Here is a 19,660-nt window from a genome sequence, read left to right as displayed (position 1 = left end):
GGGGGGGGGGGTCACCCATTTAGTGGCTGAATACCAGTTATTCAGTATTCAGCTGCTAAATGTCTCCGATGAGGCAAGTCCAGGTTTTTAATGAATCTTAATGCCATTTTTAACTAAGGACAAGATCCATTTCTGATTATGTAGCAGAGGCTGTGTTGTGTTGAGATGGACGAGAGTATCAGCAACACAGACAGAAGTGAACATCAGAGATACAACCAGCCTCGACAAACATCATGCAACACTAGCCCAGACGATTTACCAGGGGAAAAAAAAAGAGAAAAGAAATGAAATGCAGCTTAAAATACCTTTTTTTTCTCCATGTCTAAAACACACACCCTAACACACACAGAGGTTTATTGTCAGTTACATGTGGTATTGTCTTAATAACCATTTAAGTTTACTGCCTGCTTGTTTGATTTGTTTTACATGTCCTTGTACATATATTCAGACATTACAGCGACCCCATATTCTTCTCACAGAACAGCAAAACACATTCCCAACATAACAGAGAGTGTGGAATTTCGAGAGATGCCTTGGTCATGCTGGCAGCTATGGCTTTCCTACTTTGGTTTTCTTTAAAGAATCATGACCTGCGATAAAGTTACGCACGCATACTTTCTTACACAAACACACATACACATTTAGCGACCAGGGGATCTGATCACCAAACTACGAAAGCCAAACATGTTCAAATGACCTCTTTTCTGGTCACAATCATGATTGAGGCACATGGATGAGGATGTGGTCACTTATTATTTTTTTTGACCATTTTCCCCCTTTAAACACATCTGACTTTTCACACATACAGCCTAATTAAGCTTCACTGTCCACTTCAAAACACAGACAGTTGCTGACCTGGATACATAATGGCAGATATGATCCAAATAAATCAGCCAAGCATACAACCAAATCACTTGTGGTGGCAACCATATTGCTTTGACGTTTCCCAAAAGAGACCAGGATTATAATGGCTCCCATCTTAGACATACCAACATTCTGACTTGAGCTTAAATGGTAAGAACCGAGAAGATAAATGTGATCGGGTCAGAAGAGGACCCACTGAATGATGTAACAGTTAGATGGAGCTCCAATGTGAATGATGCACACATTACATTCTAAACACACAGACAGACAGACAGACAGACACACACACACAGACAGACAGACAGACAGACAGACAGACAGACACACACACAGACAGACACACACACACACACACACACACACACACCCCCACCCACCCACACAAACAAACAAGTTGACCCATATAAATAAATCAAATAGACCCACTTTTTTGTTTCATGTACATATGAAAAAGCAGCACACTCGTTCAACTTTCTCTAGATTGAACCTAGAGCCGAAACAAAATAAAATAAAAAAATATATATTGTTAGACAACCCTTCACACAATCATCACTCTCTCACAGTGCAGGTGGTGTTTAGCCGTCCGAAAAACTGAATATGGCTGCACGTGCACGTGACCTGAGCCGAACATCCAAAAAAGACGTACATCTACCACACTTTTTTGTTTGTTTTAAGTAAGCACACTACGAAAGAAACATAATACAAAAATAAAACCTCTGACTTTCAACTCATACCTGACCTAACTTTTTTCTTTTTTTTTCCCCCCTCACCGAGAGTACTTCCTCCCAACAACCTGCTTCACCCTTGTGCGTTGTTGACCTGATCAAGAAGAGGAGTAGGCAGTATGAACATGACATCTGACTGGCAACTTCAAAAAACTAAGATGCATTGTGTAGCCCCAGACACTAACCCAACCACAAACGTCCCTGTGTCAGTGTCTGTTAGGGCTGACATCTCCCATTCCAAAAGCAACACTCCCTTCTTCCCTATACGAACTTCAGTCACACTGAAACTATCCAACCACTCACTCACATTCACTCACTAAATGCAGACAGTACATTTATTATGGCCACAGCCCTTTAACCAGAAAAGGCTCAAATCAAGACAGCAGACTCAAACTTTTGCTTTTGACTATGTTAAACCCACAAATGCACCCTACATCTGCAAACATCCTGTGCACGATCAAACTCCCATCTCAACTAGAAAACCAGGCACCAGTGCCACCATCATTCAGAGTAAATATGGGCAGCACTCGCCACAAATGTCTATGAGTCACAGGCAGTTTAATGGCCTGAACATATTCCCAACACACATACTGACAAATAGACCCAGGCATCTAAACAATCTACAGCATCAACGTTCCAGCACAACAACAGACATCCTTCATTTTCCTTCCAACAAACAAGAGACATTTAGCCACATATTTCTGCACTCACCCCCCCCCCCCCCCCCCCCCCCATACACACACAAACACCTTCCCACACTACAACCATCTCCGATGGTGACAACAAAGACCCTTTCTGCCTGAATGTAACCCCATTCCATCCCTAGAACCGCATCATTTATGACACACCAGTCTTCTCATGTCACTAGAACCACACAAAGGACAACTATACCTTCTGTTACTTTTTGTTTTTGTTTAGATCTTTCAGCATGCACACCACATAGACAGAAATGATTGTCATCTCGGTGCGTCATCTTTGTTTAACAGCCCCGTGTCTGCATTGTCTGGTGCAGAGTAGGAAGACTTTAACCACAGAGGCTACTTCTTTGTGTTGTGCATGCGTGTGCGTGTTATGCACATGACGACCAGAGTGACTACAAAGAGGGCAGTGCAAGAAGGAGATGGGGAGGGGTGACTCGGGCGGGGAGTGAAGGTTGAGAACAGTGGAGGGCAGGGAGGTGGGGTAGTTCGGAAGACTCGGGCCTTGAGGTGGAGCAGCACCACATAGAGAACTCCCACAAGGAAACGCACATCACACACACTCCCGCACGCGCTCAGTCTGTGTACTCCGCCACTATGGAGAGGAGCACCGTGATGTCATCTGGCTTTCCTCCTGAAGAACAAAAACACAAGACACACACACACAAAAGGAATTAATGCACATATACATACACAACCATATACATTTATAACAAACAAACATACATTTACAACAAATTACCATGAATAGTCCAAAAAAAATCACTACACATATTTAGTTTATAAACATTCACTTAATATGAAAAACACTGTTGTTTATTCTTCATGTAAACATGTTTACTGAAAACTTAGAGATTTACAGAACAGGTTAAATAGATCAGTTTGAAACTGTGACAGATCCATTTTCGTGAGGAAAGGCAGCATGTCAAATATGAAGCGCATATGGAATAAGGTCATCAAAAAACAGCAGGAGGCCGCCCTCACAGTCTGGTCTCCCTCTGGAGGCGGAGGCCATCTTATCTCACCTCGTACATTCAGGCCATTGTCACAGGCAAACTGGGCGAAGGGCGACATGTAATTGGGGTCATAAGCCAGCTCGTGGGCCTGCTCGGCGATGCTACGAGCTGTCTGCTGGATGCTGTCGTAGTTGGTGTTCTGAACAGGACAAACAAACAAGTGGGCTATGTTAAAGTGGGTGTGTGAGTGTGTGTGTATGAGTAATCATTATTTCTTAATCATGATTTTCTAAATGTATATCTTTGAGCATGTTTGGATATTGAGTTTTTTTTTTATTTCAGCATGTCTGAATGTATGTGAGAATCGGGTTATGAAATAATTCTGTGTTACGTTAGTGCCCGTTAGTGCCAAATCTATTTAAGAGGCAGCTATGCATTATTTAGGCGTGCATGTTGAATGAATAGAGTGAAGTGTTAGCCCCATCTCAGAATTGGTTCTCACCTTGAGCTTCTTGAGTTCTTGCAGAATCATGTAGTCAGGCATGTTGTCAAAGAGCCCGTCGGTGGCTGTCAGGATGATGTCTCCCAGCTGGACGTCGAAAGAGGAGCTGTCTGCAGCATCAGGACTACAAAGAAACGACAGAATGTATTAGTGGTCCAAACAGCGAAGCTAAAAGTGTATGGGCAGCAAAAATCATAAGCCTTAGAAACATCAAAAGTGGCAGATGGGTTGGATTTTCCATCCACTGCTCAGGCATATAATATGACACTCCTTGACCCCAAGGTGGCACTGTAACAAACAAATACAATTTTGCCAAATTTCAACAATGGCTTCATGTACAGTCAAAATGATTATATATTATTATCTCTCAGGTCATCTACATCTTTCCTCCACTAGTTCTTTACTTTAAAATTTTCACATTTTCCTACCATTTTCAATAAAGTAAAAGAGAAAGTGGGGTGGAGAGGGATCATGTGTGAGTAAGGAACTGAGAGGTCTAGACCTTGGCCCAGTGAGGCCCCTGGAAAACACCCAAAGAGCACAGTCCATGCCCTGGACGACAGCCATCACTGTGTCGCTACGACACCAGGCATAATTCACTATAATCCGTCTGCTATCCGGGCCACCGGGTCACCTCACGCCCTCTCACACACAGACAGAGAGAGAGAGAGAGAGAGAGAGAGAGAGAGAGAGAGAGAGAGAGAGAGAGAGAGAGAGAGGAGAGAGAGAGAGAGAGAGAGAGAGAGAGAGAGAGAGAGAGAGAGAGAGAGAGAGAGACAGACAGAGAGACAGACAGAGAGAGACAGACAGACAGACAGACAAACAGACACACACACACGTTCTTAAAACGTATACCTGCTTCACAGACTGGGCACATGCTTCTCGGTCACCATTGTCATGAGTAAATCCAATTTCGACTCCCAGACATGCGAGTGCAAAGCATATGAGAGAAATTCCCAGACAAAGCGCCCAGAGGTCAAGCATGCATTAAAAATAAATAAAAATATGTGGTGTGTTGGGACTAAAAGAAGAACACACATACTTATGAGTCATGACCTTTCATTTAACAAAAACGTAGCCTAAGAACTAGCTAAAGAGGAGAGAGAATTGAGGGGTCTGTGACAAGATATAGAACCTATAGAGTTATTGAGTTAAGGAACAAAAATATGTCACCGAAGCATGTGTCTAAAAAAGGAACTGTTTGATTGGAGGTATCTCACGAGGCTGGTAGGAACAGGACAGTAAAGTGTCCCTCAAAGGTTGAGCTGACATAAAACATAAAATGGTCCGCTGTAAATTTAGAAAGTGCATGGAAAGCTTGAATCGTGAAATCCCTTCCAAGTTTAAAGAGCAAGAGGAGAGAGGGGGAAAGAAAGTGCACAACCGAGAGACGGGATTGGCCGACTGTACCGGCCCCCTAGGGGCCACCCTCTGCCCATGATTGGAGCACAGCATCACTCTGGGTAGCGTGTGTGTGTGCGTGCGTGTGTGTGTCACACAATGTTGGCAAGCCTTAGGGGCCGAGGGGCTGGCATCACATGGCCCTGGCAACTCCTGAAAAGTTCTCCATGCAACAAAAAAAAACAACACAACACAAGAGCTGGTTAGCATATGGGGTGGGTTCTGAGAAGGAGCGAGAGAACAGAGACAGAGAAAAGGAGTGAAAGGAGGGAGAGGAGTAGGAAGAGAGGGAGGGGGAAGTGGAGATGTTTTAGTATCTGTGTTACACTCCCAGAGAGCCCTTGCGTAAGTAAGTTACACTCCCAACAAGGACTCATAGGAGTTCAATCAATACAAGGGTGGCCTAAGAGGGAGGCTACAACAGGGCCGCAACTGAAGCGCTCCATTCGCGTAGCATAAAAATAGTTTTAGAAGACGGGTCTAATTGTTGCAGCAGACGCTACACAAACGAATGCTTCAGTTACGCGCCTCCCTGTAAGAGTGAGATTTATTTTAACAAGTAACACGCAATGTGGTGGATCATGACTCAATCCAAAACCAATCACTTGTCATGATATGATTAATCTGAATGATTGGTAGTGTTTTGCAATCCCAAAGAATCAGCTACAGAAACATATAGATATTTTACCTTCATATACATTTTTATCACTGATTAATATTTAGAGATCATCATAGTGATTTAAAGAAATGCCGTCTCCAAAACTCTTCATTCTTTAGGTGTGAGCCTGAGATGTGTAGGAACGTTCAAAGCACTAAGGAGGTGTGTGTGTCAGAGGTTGTAAAAGTGTTAAAATAAACAACAAATGGTGTTTGTCCCGCATTGTTTCTATTGGTTGAAACAGCTTAATGCACAGCTAGACAGAGGTCACCAACAGGCCATTTAGGACATATGGCAAACACACACGCACACACACACACAGAGAGAGAGAGTGCACAGCTGGTCATGCCTCACCTGTCACTCAGAACCACGCCCTCGGCCCCGGGCGGCGCGATGGACAGCTGGAAGGGCGTGTTGAAGTAGTGCTGTTGCTCGTCCGAGCGGTGCACCACCTCGCCGCCGCGGACCACCAGGAAACCCGAGTCGCCGAGGTTACAGGTGTGCAGCCGGTGACTCCGCCGGTCCAGCACCACGATGCAGGCCGTGCTGCTCCCTGCGTGGACAGGAGGAGGGGAAAACAGAGAGAGTGAGAGAGCTGGTGATGCCTAATGAAGGGACAAATTACAATGGTCATCATCAGTTTAATGTAGCATTAATAATAGCATTAACAGAGGAGAGGTCAGGACTGTCACAACAAGACAAACCGGCCATCTACATACGTCAAGTGAGTCCTATCCCCCTTCCCTTCCTCCCTGCCAGCCAGCCACATGGACAACCTTACAAGCAGAGAAACGGTCACCCAGTGACCTTTCGGCGCAGTGCGCCGTCCAAAAATAAAACGAGGCCGGACTTTTCTGCGCAAACAACCCAGCCGCGGCTTGCCGGCGCAGGTGTCAAGTTAGATGGCCATGATGTAAGACTCCGGAGAGAAATTCCACCTCCACTTCTGGAGCTGTTCCATGGGTGCATCGGAAGCCGCTCGGGCTGACGGCACAGGTCGCTTCAGTTAATGGCCATTTTCCTTTGCGTCTGGGTGTGTGTGTGTGTGTGTGTGTGTGTGTGTGTGTGTGTGTGTGTGTGTGAAGGAAGTGGGGCACAGGCTAAGAAGAGCACCTGAATTGCTTGCGCTCGGCTTAATTTTAGGCTACAGATCCACGTGTGGGCGAGTGTGTGTGTGGAGGGGGGTCCTCACGACAGGCGTCCTGTGACTCATCCTGCAGCTGGGTGGTGGTGGTTTTATTTATTTATTAGTGTGTGTGTATTTGTTTGTATGTGTTGTGTGTGTGGATGCGTGACTGACACAGTCATGGTTTAATAGGCCCTGCAGGCTTTCGAAAAGACAGCTGTGTTGTAGACAAATGTAGGTGTGGTTTTAAATGTGGGGAAAAGAGTGTGTGAGTGTTACAGGGCTCACCAAGCACTTTTGTTCACAAGAAAGGGAAGTGTAGTGTACATTCCATAACATCAGCGAGACTTCACACCAGCACAAAATGTCTGACTTGGTTGTAGCGTTTCTGACTGTCATTTTTCTTTTCTTTTTCCTTGCTCCTTGCTCATAGTTGGTTGTTGGTTGCTCTGTCCGAGGGCATTTATTAACCTCACCAAGCAAGGACACTGTATTCTGCTATAGCTCATTGTGACAAAGAGTGTTTTCGTCTATGTCAGTACATCCACATGTGACTCACTCAGTAGGTAGGTAGGTAGGTGTTGGTGTGGTTGTGTGTGTGTGTGTGTATGTATGTATGTATGTGAGTGAGTGAGTGAGTGAGTGAGTGAGTGAGTGAGAGAGAGAGAGAGAGTGTGTGTGAGACTCACCAAGCAGGGGCACTTTATTCTGCAGCAGCTCGTAGTAGGCCGAGGTGAGGATGGCGACTGGGTTGCTGGGCGTGAAACGGCCCTCCTTCACCAGCCGCTCACACGTCCGCATCAGCGTGGCGGAGAACTGCGACGGGTCCACGCCATAGTCCCTCCAGCCTCCGACGCCATCTGCCACTCCTAAGGGGACCACAGAGAGTGAGAGACTGCATAAGGGCGAGTTCCAGTGGTATCCTTTTCCTGCTCGACTTACAGTGATGATGCAAGTGGCTGCCTATCCAGTAGTCCCTAACTTTCCATTGAGATCAATTATCTATCTATTTTAGCCATCTGTCTGTCTGCACATTTTATTCACTTATGCATGTAATCATTCCAATCCACCTCAAGGCACTACTGGAAAAACAAATCATGGGGTTCTCCCTCCCTGAACACCAATCACATGCTGACGGCTAATTTTAACTATTAATGCCAGCATGCCTTTGCTTTTATTACTGCTGGCTGCTCTAAGCATACGTGGGACGTCTTCGGCCTTCTTTAGCACAACATTTGGCTCACCATTTGACATCCCCCTCTCACACACACACACACACACACATTTTACAAACCGACTGATTATCAACGCGTTGATAAGACTGAGACTGGAAACACGGCAGCTGCTTGTGATTGATGCACGAGACCTCACCTTTGTGGGAACCACAGAGCCAAATATACTGTATAGTGCCGTCACTCACTTGAGCCGGCTGCAGGGGGCAACTGTGTCATATTGTGGTCAAGGCAGCCACCACTGGGGAGTACAGAACATGAGGAGAGCTGTCAGCTATCAGGTTCTGACCCGCGTGCCTGGCGTCATGGAACCTCCCATTACAGGTCATGATTTACAGCATTGCCCTTTTCTCTTGAAAGAAAAAATAAATTAACCCTTAAAGGTGTACCGTCACACCGGTGTGATGGGAATGTTGGAAAATGAACATTCTAAAGAATATCTGGGTTCATTGAATTGAACCACAGCCACAAATAATTGTTTGTTGTATTGGAAGGTAGGGGTGTCTGTAGGAGAAAAATGAACAGGGAGGGAAAGATGCAGAGGTCTGACTATCTGTATGGGTCTCTAGAGAGACGTTTTAAAGGGAGATTTTCTGACAGAGGAAAAACAACATCCATACTCCCTAGCTCTCTCTTTGTCACTCTCTCTCTCACACACACACACACACTGTGACCGTTATTCTGCTGGGGGGACCATACAAGAGCATCCAATTAAATAAAAGAAACAAGAAGTGGCACTCGTACATAAATATTGTACATCGATCAGATGATCAACCTGACAAGTTTATTTGCAGAGTGCTACAAAGACTTCAACAAGCAGTTATATCAGACCTGGACCTAGGACCTAACATACAGTACACTTCCTTTTTAATCTATTAATCTTAATGAATTGCATCTGTGTTGACATATTACAGACACACTGCACCAACACAAAAGGGTGCTAGCAGTAAGAGACAAGGAGGTGATCCCATTTGCCTCAGGTGGCATGGTCAACGGGCATTAACATCTGAGTTTTGATTAACAGTTGGAAATGGCCCTCGTGACCCAGTGAGTGTTAAGCTGATATTAGTCTTTGTAGGCGCTTGACCGTTCTCTCAAGATCGGATAAGTAACCTGACTAGAGAGAAGGTGTTGTTGATCCTGTAAACAGGACAATGGTCCATTCAAAATACACAAACCATCTATCAGCAACAACACAACCCTTGTTTGATCATTCTTAACAAGAGGATGGAGGCTAGTGTATACTCAAACATTTGGCTACCCTATATATATATATATATATTATTTGTTAGGTTATGCAACCATACTAAATTCATGCAGTTTGTGATGAATAAGGACCACTGTATTACACTTACATTAATCAGATATAAGCTAAGGAATGCAAATTATTCCAAGAAACTCAAGATTCTGACAAAGTAACCAGACTAGTCTGTTTGTTTATTTGGTATTTTCCCTTCAACTCATCCCAGCAACCTAGTGAGACAGCCAGAACCCAGCTTTGGATAACCTCCTGCAGAGCAAGTAACAATCCTATACAAATTGTACTGACGTGACGGGAGGTGACGTTAATTGAAAGGCCATCTTTAACACCTACATATGCTATATGGAAGTTCGAAATATGGACATTTAATTTTAAAATCAGATGGAAGAAAATATAATTTCGACCTTGATTAATAAATTATTCGACCTTTAGCCTGAATGGTTGAGTGCCTTTAACATTCACAATACACTAGACTAGGGTTTACAACTTAGAGCCCCTGGCTCAGTTTTAAAAAAATGACCATTGCTGTCCTACTTCCGCTTGCGCACACAAAAGAAAGAGATGTGAACAGCTGTGCTACCACGTGTCGTGCATTTTCCAATAGTAACAAAAGACTTCAGCGGCTCTGGTGTTCGGACTATTGAGATGAGATGAAAAAATACCATGAGTTTGAAGTAGTAAGCTAAAGAAACCGTTTTACAGGTATTATGAGGAACGTTTGTTACATGCCCCTGCAATTACAATCAGAAATAGAATACAAACCAGCGCAACAATTAGAAATACGTGCATAAATGTGACATTTAAAAATAACTTCCTGCTTCTACTTAATTATAAAACATTGCATTAGCTAAAATACGTATCTTATTAGCTATAAGAGGTTCAATCTTGTACAAATATTCCATTATTTTTGCAGATGCATAGTTGCCCAAATAGCTAGAAGCTATCGGTAAGATTTGTGAGTTTGGAGAAGATAAGCAGATAATATTAAACATTTACAGAATGTTGTCATTATGATCATCTAGTCTAAATGGAGGGCAGGCATCCACTTTATCGAGACCGATGACATTTTCCCTTCGCTTTCCATCAACTTCACACAAGAAGGTGTTTTGAGGACAAAGGCTTTCTCGTGCGGAACAACGACGTACAGGCGTGAGTTTGTAACATTAGCCACTATCGCTAGCAACATGGCTGCCTCCATGCTCAACCATTCTGACCTTTAAAAAAAAAACTCCGACAAAATCACCCACATATAAATGTATGTTATGACTTGCTACGTTTCGTTTATTTACTATCAACTGACATTTACATGGCTGATTATTCATCATCGTTCAGCATAAATTTGCTATCTCTTTACATGAGCAGGACAATAGGCTGAGTCAACACCGGTTAGTTGTGTGTAACATTAATACGTTGTGTGCGTCCTTGGAATGATGCATTCTTTACAAAATTGTCATGCTGTTGTGTCTGCTATCTTTGTTTTTACTAATCATATAATGTTTACATTGAGCATGTGTTCACAAGATACCACCACTAGTTGTGCTAGGGGGGCTCGTCCTGAACTGTTTCTAGGTAAAAGGTCACGCTAAAAGACTTCCTGCACACAGCTATGGTGGTTGCTAATTTTCTCAACAAAATAACGTTCTAACATTATTGTTCCATGTTTTCATTCCTCATCATGTTATGGCGACCAAACATGCAACTGTGTAAGAAAATGAAGTGTTGATACGGTGAACTCAGGTCAGGTAGGCAGTCACACCTAAACGGTGCTACACACACAACCTAGCTTGCAGTACATCATTGTACGTCTCCACATGCTTGCCTTTAACCCATGAAGGTCATGCAATAAAAAAACGGTCACGGGGAAGTTCCTATTAGACCATAGCAATGCATCACTTGGTTACTGACACGCTTGTGTTCTAAATCAGACATAATCTGAATGGCAAATTATGTGAAATAATACTAAGAGAATTAGTTTGGCTGCCGTACATGCAGGACTTACCCAAAACATCAACAGATTTGTGTCGAGCAATGAAGCAAGCATCATCGCCGTAGCACATCCCTTTCTTCAAGATCCCCTTACGAAAGTCTTTTCCGAAACCACAGCTAGCTGTGATGAGGCTGTAATCCCGACCATCAGTTTGGGAGAGTCCACCCAGGACAGCCCTGGCAACAATTCTGCCATAGGAAAGTACGGATAACATCCCCCAATTCGAGATCGATGAAGTCTACTTGCCGACCCCAACACTGTCCGAGCCCGTGGCCACTCAGTCCGCCAACATTCGGCTGATCTTAGGTAAGAATTGTTGCGAGCTAGCACTTACTCTACACACCTAACGGAGATAAATGAAGCGTCCACGGTCGTATTAGCGATTAAGAGAAAGCAACGTCTCTGTAGGCCACACAACACAGCGTTTAAAGTCACAGCCTATTTAGGTTTTGGCAGATTTAACAGACGCGATTCCTCCATATCGCTCCATCCTACCAGGCATCATCCTTTCCACTCGCAAGCCCTCCAACAAACAACCCGGGTTCCGGAGAAGCAAAGATCGGTCTCGTGACCGTGACTCGTACTGACGTCAGGAGCTCTAGTGGCGACGCAATTCGGGCTTTCCCTAAAAGGACATTTAGCATGTTTCTGCATCAATGGATGACCCAAGCGGTCGCAAAGGACTTTTCACAGTCATTAAAAGTTAGTCCATAACATGCTATTAGTGGGCTATATTTCCCCTTTGCTGTATTAATTGAGCAGTACGCCTACTAATCTAATCATAAGAAATAATCCTCGAGAGTTTTAAACCCCTGTCAGTCGAATAAATTGAAGTGATATACATTATTTAATTTGTTTAGGTCAGATCATGAAATAAGAACTTTAATAAACTAGGAGCGAGAGATTGTCAGAGGTCTTTGTCAAAGATCTGATTATGTGTGTGCATTTCAGTTTAAAAGTCACCATCGGAGAGCTATTCTGATCTGTGGTATGTGCTACAATTAGTCAAACTGAAGTCCTGCAGCTGATATTATACTTGATATAAAACACTTCTGCACCCAGACAGACGTGTCGACTCTTTTCACATTAGTCTATTTGCACATGTTTATCTTGAGCCAAAATGGCTAGTGCTGATTTTGAGACAGATTTGTTTAAATTCCAGTGGAATGGCTTTTGACTACGTTGTAAGCGATAGCCTAATTTCCTTCTGACAATTACCAATCAATAAAACTAAATAAAAGGGTAGACTATTTCTTTTATTTTAATTTTATTTTTACCCAGAATGCTTAGGTACTTCCTGTCTAATTTCCTGGATACATGACGCCATTGACACAAATCTGTTACTAGGACCGATATTATGAAAGCCCTGTTTTTAGTGTTTATTTTAATATACTCTGAAAACACTTGCTCCAATGCATACAGTGAGAACAATAGCGACTTTAGCAATACAACTGACTTGATTGGACTACAGAATTTCTCGGAATTAATGGACAGTACCACCGTTTCGTTGCCAACATCAACAGATACTTTGCCCACTGAAACAGACACTCCATTCCCAGGTCAAACTGGACTGAGCGAGACCACTCCTGGAAATGAGGCAAAAGATCTTTCTACAACGACAACACAAAGTGCGCCTACAGTCGCTCCACGGGAACCTCATCAACTTTTCAGTTCTCTACCTAGCCCAGATTATTCTGGTACGATCTTGACATTGTTGCTAAAGACTCCATTTTACATAGCTATCTGCTAACTAGCAAAGTGTCTGTCAGTTGAGTGCCAACTATTTAGCTGTTTGCAGACTAATTTGGACTGCGTGCACGTTGAATTAAAGCTAATGTATGTAGCTATATAGCTGTCCAAATTTACAAAGCCATGCATCTACTCTTCATTGCTGGGTTTGTCAGGGCAAATCATTTAGCTAACGCCATAAGCGAGCTAATTCCATCAGTAAGTTGCTCTGTTGTGGCATAGACTTACAACTTTGGCTGTGTGTAGCTAAGACCATCCATATGTTATTAGTCCTTGGCTAATTTAGTCTCTTATTCTCTAGTTTCCAGCCTGTGCCCATGTAATCAGCACCATTGGGAATGTGAGGTGAACTGCTGCTGTGATCCTGATTGCACAGAAGAAGTATCTCTCTTCACTTCCTGTTCCGTTGAGAAAGTCATGTATGTGGGAAACCTGCCTAATTTCATAGATAATTAATTAGATTTTTGGAATAAGAAATGAGGAATAACAATGAAAGAATCCTCTTTTAGATATATATTCCATATCTAGCAATACTTGTGGACCTGCCATGAACCAAAATGCATTTTTCTCTACCTTTGCAGTGTCAGCCCTAAATTGTGTAGTCAAGATGTGGCTTCCTATTCCTTGAGAACCAGTCCAGATGGTTATGCCAGTGTGCAGTCCTCTGTTGATCGAGAGGTCAACTCGGGACTATTCTGCATACAGAAAGCCAACTGTAAGAAAATGTCCATGTTCATACATGGTTCTGTGTAAATAACATCTGTCATCAGTAAACACACTTGTCACAAACAATAACACTCTGATGTGTAAATAAATGCCTGATATATGCCTTCCTACTTGCCAAGAGTATAATTTGTTTGTCTTGTATGTTTGTTTTCCCACAGATGATGCAGGCTTGTCTTATGCCACTCCAGAGGTGCCCACAGATGTCAATTTTGACTCCCTCTTCCATCAGTTTGTTGGATTTTTCTTCAGCACTTCTGAAGGGAGCAGTGGGTCAAACCAACAGGATCCAGGACTCTCATTTGGATACATTGTAAAGTTCCTTTAATGATTTGACTTCATAGGACACATAGGACACATACATAATGACTGATGTTAAATCTAAATACGAACAATGTTTACATTTTTGATGCAGCATGTTGGTAGTATTGCATGTTGTTAAAGAAAGTAAAGCCACACTTTTTGTGAACTGATGCCCATTCCTTTTATTTTTCATGTGGATTGCCAGTATGGTGATACAATCCTAACCGAAGATGAGATGGGACAGAGAGGGAACTTCCTCCTGCCTGCTTCAGCTGGGACTGCCTATTGCTTAGATGCAAACCCTGCAGGTATTAAGAGTGTCGACATCCCTCTTACCAAACATTTTTTTCTGATTTTTTTTTTTCTCTCTCTTGAAGAGAAAAAAAGGGTCGGGTTGAAAGGGTCCGGAAACTTTCCGGTTGCACTGTATGCATTTTATTTTTTTTGTTTCAAAGTCAAAGTCTGCTTTATTGTCAATTTCTTCACATGTCAAGACATACAAAAAGATCGAAATTACGTTTCCCACTATCCCACGGTGGAGACAAGACATATTTTACCAATTAAGTCCACATACAAACATAACATTCAAGTAAACAATAAAAAGTAAATAAGAAGGCACATACAATTATGAAATAAGAGCAGCAAAATTGGGTTGAAATTGTGTAATTGTGCATACACAGTCAATATAATAGTGCAAAAGTCAGGCCAATAAATGGCTGAGGTAGTTCTGTTTGACCTAAGTATGCAAGTGGCATAGTGGTGCAAGTTATGTAAGAGCAGCAGAAGTGTGTTCAGAAGTGTTTTCAGGACAACAGGACAACAACAAGTTGCAAAGTGTGCAAGTGGAGTAGTGCAAGGCAGCCATTGTGGGTCCAATGTCCAGGATGTTATGTAGCTGAGGGTAGAGGGGGGAGAGAGTTCAGCATCCTAACAGCCTGGTGTATGAAGCTGTTGGTGAGTCTGGTGGTGCGGGAGCGCAGGCTTCTGTACGTCTTCCCAGAGGGCAGTAGATCAAACTAACTGTGAGCGGGGTGACTTGCATCACTCACACACTCATTTTAGCAGTGCATTTTTGCTCGGATAGTACAATCAATGAGTAGTTATGAAACATTTAATCTAAATTTGACTAATGTTACTGTCTGGTCTATTGTACAGCATTTCTACAGGATCAGAAAACCACATGTATGCGAAACTTTGACTTGGTAAATGACTGCACCACACTGGGTGCATTAAGCTTGCAGAGCTATAATGGTTTCCAAGTTGTCTCGGTGAGTCTATTTGTCTATTCAATGTGCCATGGCACTGCACCAAATGTAAGTGTTTTTGCAGAGTAGACACTAATATTAATGTTGATCTTTCACATTTTTTTTTGCAGAGCGCAATTACTCTTGCCACTGTAAGTGCAATTCTTGTCAACCCATCTACCACATCCCATTTTTTTCTTGAGTATATTAGAATTATAGACATCTGTATCTATGGTTATGGTTATCTATTGGAGTGAGCTAGAGTTAGTTTTTGCCTCCCTATCTGTTTAAGGCATGTCTGTGCCAGTGGAGAATAAGTGCATAGCATCTCAAAATGTGGGCAGTAGTCAGATTTTAATGGTCTGTGACTCTTTGATTACATGATGATTACAGCTGATACCAGTGGAGGTGATATCCATTGTCCTGCAGTCTTTGGAAGGTGTGCAGACTCCAGTGGATCCCTCTGACAACTCTAGCTACACTCCTCAATTAGTGAACCCGACAGGTGCTGCCTCTCCTGTGTGCAATAACGTGGTGTTTCAGGTAAGGTCTTGGAAAGGTGCACACAATCACTTTTTGCTTCTTCACAGATCTCTATCTACACTTCACACATCTGTTGGTCAGTACTAAAATATCTTGTGTTTTTCACTGTCAAAGGTCCAGTATGTAGTTGTGTTCAGCGACATCGGGGAAATTAAGAATGTGACCACAGCATTTATCCTGGGTGCAGTCAGGAACAATATGATCCCACTGCAGCAAACTTTTCAGATTGAATTTGTGCAGGTATTGAAAATTGGTGAAAGTGTTTGCTTATTTTAACAGGTATAATTCTTTCCCATTTCCTGATGTTGTATACTCTACAAAACAGTATATATTTTTACATTTACAGGAGTATGTGAAAAAACCATTATTCAGATTCAGTGGCAATCCTGGGTACATAGTAGGATTACCTATAATTGCTGGCACAAAAACAGCAAAATATCCTTTTCACCAGCTCTAAAACGAGTAATTTGTATGCAAGTGAGTCCTGTTTATCCATGATGCAGAGGAGGTTGTTTTGGATATTCTGTACCGTTTTAAACTTGCCAGATGCAGATCCAAGTATAGGATTTATGGTTGTTTTGTAAAACTAGAGTGTGGAGATAATGAGCATGAGCAGATAGTCCAGCCCCATTTTCTACAAGATGAGGTCTCTTTATCTAAACTGTTTTAATATCCTGTCCTCGTCTTTGTTTTCCCATGAAAACTGTGTCCAGATGAGCATTACATTAACATGCAACATTCTATGTCAGTGATATTAGTTATTATTAATACTCTCAGATTTGATCAGAATGTAGTTGTTGTTGCATCCTCCTACTGTGTAATTTATGAAGTTGAATCTGTGTCACACACAAAAAAAAAAGTGTATATCTGCAAACAAATTACCCAGGGAACCAATTGATTGGTTCAGAAACCTAGTTTCAGAACTGAGCCTCAACAGTCACAGTTTGTGTCCTTAACTGTCCTCCTTCACTGGGATTTCATTGAGAACTGACCCCAAGGCAGGTCTCACAGTCATCCATAGTTCCAGGGGTCAGGACTGCCTGTCAGGTAGCATGGATCGCTCTCCTGTACTCTTTGGAGTAGATACAGTGTCTGGCTGCACCCTCAGGTGAGACAAACATTTTCCTTTTTTCTTTTCATTCTTGGTCATTTTTAGTTTCCATTGCTCTTTTACATGAAACTGAGGACACTATGATGACGATATAAGTTGCATTTGGACAGTGTTGTTGTGTTGGGCGCTTCTACAAAAAAAAATGTCTTATCCTCTTCTTCTTCTTCTTCTTTTCTTTTCCATTTACAACTTTTTGCCCAGGTTGACAGATGCTTCCAACTGCTCAGTTCTTTCTGAGACTCTCATAGGTGTTCTTAAAGGAAAGAACTTTCCAGACTATGTGGCTTCTTTTGGAAATTCCCCTCCTAAGTACACTTTGGACTGGGTACCAATCAAGAACCAAACTACAGCATCAGTAAGGGTTTTATGGTTGTTTTAGATGTTGTGGGACCCACATGTTATTGTTCTAATGAAGAGATTTTACCTGATGCAACTTTACAGGGACTTCAGAACAACTTCACACTCTGAGACAGAATAAAGATGCCAAAATGCTATTATTTTGGTGCTAAGATCACCCAAGTAAAGTTCTTTGAATCAAGAAACTCCAAGGCACTCTATTGAAAATAGATACTTACTCCCAGGCATGTAGCCGAAACGCGTTGGAGTTTTTTAGAAGGTTAACTTGACCAAGCCATGATAATAAAGGCTTTTTAACTTTTTCAATAGAGAGTGCCTTGGCGTTTTTTGATTCTTGGCATTTAGTTTCCCATCCAAAGAGCACCTCTGACTTAACCAAACTTTAGAGTCCAAGAAGTGCTCCTCTACCCCCATTCTTTGTTGAAGTAAGGTTCTTTGTTTGCTCTTTCATTTTATACTTGTTTACTGTGTGTTTGACAGGGTTCCAGAGAGTGTAACGTACCACTGTCTCTTCACCTTGAAGTGAGATGGACCAAGTATGGGTCCCTGGTGAATCCCCAAGCACAAATTGTCAGTGTGACTGAAATAATTGAAACCAATACTAGCAGCCTGGTAAGTTACCCTTTTCTCAAATCTCCTCAATCATTTATTGAGTTTTAATTATAGAACTTTAGGCTTGTTTGGAGGTTGCAGACTGCTAAAAAGATCTAGAGGAAACATTTTGTATACATGTTGATATTTTATATTGTGTAGACATTTTTGTATTCTAAATAAGCTGCACTGTAATGGCTACATATACCTTTGTGCTACCAGTGAGCCTGTGACTGGTGGCATCATTTTTTTTAAATACTGGCACTTCATTATTAAATCAGAAAAATAAATCACCTAAATTATCTAATTCTTCTCTGTATATAATGGTGAAATGACAGTGGTCACATATCAGGTTGCCTTTGTGGAATCGTAACAGTTGTAACTGTAATGTCATCATTCAGTATACAGAATAGGTAGATATGTGCTGATGTAACGGTAGGCAGCTGGTACAGCTGCTGTGCAGTATGTAGGTCTTACATCTTACGTATGAAGTCTTAAGAGACCTGCTAACAACGGACACTATAATTTTGGTCCCAAATGAAAATATAGTCAAAGTGTGTGTTACAAAATTGCAAACTGAGTGCAAAGCAGTGTTTGTGCTTTTAGTTTTGCGAACTCAGTGAGTGGTTTTGCCATTTGTGTGTAGAGTTTTGCAAAAAAAGCCATAGTTACAAAAAATGTGTTTAAGCATTCAGAAAAATTATTATTTGACTGTTTGAAAATTTGTCTTGTGCGCCCTCTAGGGGCCACCAGAGAATTATCGGTGCATGACAATGGGAGTTGCCAATTAATGTGGGTTACACTAACATCCCTGCCTCCCAGTCTGAGGTGCTGTAAGTTTGCATTACCTTGCGCTGAGGTAATTTTGACTATTTTGTCTCGTGGTTCCAGGTCCTCCTATCAGGTGCCAATGGCTTTGTGCCTGTCACCACCTCTGTGGCGTTTGTGGATGTGTCTGCACCAGCAGAGCCTGGTTACAGGGTGCCACCTACCATCGATGCCAAGCTGCCCTTTGACTTCTTCTTTCCCTTTGTGTGACAGATGTAGGGTATGTCTCTTATAAGGTCAAGGTCTGTGTTCATAAAACAACTCCTAGAGCAGATGTGAAAGGATATACTGGAGCACAAGGAGGGTTTATCAAGGTTATCATCAAGGTTATTTCAGAATTATTTTACATACAGAGAAGACAGCAAATAGTTTTATTCTAACTTACACAGTGGTTTTGCTGCTGGCACTAGCAGATAGTCAAGTCAATAGGTTTACAATTCGTAATATACTAAATAGTGCTCTATTTCGGCAAGTTCACTAATGTGGAAATCCAGTTTATTGATGTACCTATTTTGGATCAAAATGAGATCCATCTATCCTATTTTGTGTTGACTTGTATCTTACATCAACCTTTGTTTTCTAAGACTCAAAGGACTTTACCTACCTCAACACAGTTCTGCAATGATAGGACTAAGAGACGACATCTGTAGGTCAAGGATGTTTCGTTTGATTATGAGAATGCACAAGTACACTATACATGTGTCTACATTAGATACATGTATGAATTATTTTGTAAACTTTGTGAATATGTGTGTGCTGATATGTTTTGTATATATTGCAATAAATTACTTTGATCACACG

General features: G+C 42.1%; 2 protein-coding genes across 4 annotated transcripts; one reads left to right on the top strand and one right to left on the bottom strand.

Annotated features, from left to right (window-relative positions):
- On the bottom strand, nt 1–11,977 carry pptc7b (protein phosphatase targeting COQ7 b). Of its 2 annotated transcripts, XM_042058670.1 has the most exons (7): nt 11,423–11,483; nt 8,351–8,403; nt 7,620–7,799; nt 6,159–6,357; nt 3,746–3,869; nt 3,313–3,442; nt 1–2,921 (listed from the first exon to the last, which is right to left on the bottom strand). In XM_042058670.1, the coding sequence occupies exons 2-7, from the start codon at nt 8,379–8,381 to the stop codon at nt 2,863–2,865; spliced, it is 723 nt and encodes a 240-aa protein (XP_041914604.1). In that variant the 5' UTR covers nt 8,382–8,403; nt 11,423–11,483; the 3' UTR covers nt 1–2,862. The 2 variants fall into 2 exon arrangements, with proteins under 2 accessions (XP_041914604.1, XP_041914603.1); XM_042058669.1 differs by lacking the exon at nt 8,351–8,403 and having other exon boundaries at nt 11,423–11,977.
- A 732-nt stretch (nt 11,978–12,709) lies between these two features.
- Nucleotides 12,710–19,659, top strand: tctn1 (tectonic family member 1). 2 transcript variants are annotated; one of them, XM_042058668.1, is made up of 15 exons: nt 12,710–13,107; nt 13,461–13,578; nt 13,741–13,874; nt 14,044–14,195; nt 14,391–14,493; nt 15,341–15,453; nt 15,561–15,581; nt 15,823–15,972; nt 16,087–16,212; nt 16,319–16,407; nt 16,943–17,080; nt 17,285–17,438; nt 17,921–18,052; nt 18,923–19,079; nt 19,444–19,659. In XM_042058668.1, exons 1-14 carry the CDS (start codon nt 12,768–12,770, stop codon nt 19,067–19,069), a joined length of 1,917 nt encoding a protein of 638 aa, XP_041914602.1. In that variant the 5' UTR covers nt 12,710–12,767; the 3' UTR covers nt 19,070–19,079; nt 19,444–19,659. The 2 variants fall into 2 exon arrangements, with proteins under 2 accessions (XP_041914602.1, XP_041914601.1); XM_042058667.1 differs by having other exon boundaries at nt 18,923–19,659.
- The last annotated feature ends 1 nt before the right edge of the window (nt 19,660 follows it).

The sequence above is a fragment of the Alosa sapidissima genome, chromosome 13 (genome assembly GCF_018492685.1).
Source record: "Alosa sapidissima isolate fAloSap1 chromosome 13, fAloSap1.pri, whole genome shotgun sequence".
Classification (NCBI taxonomy): domain Eukaryota; kingdom Metazoa; phylum Chordata; class Actinopteri; order Clupeiformes; family Clupeidae; genus Alosa; species Alosa sapidissima.
Note: the sequence above shows the minus strand (reverse complement) of the source record. Positions and strands in the feature narration are given on the sequence as shown.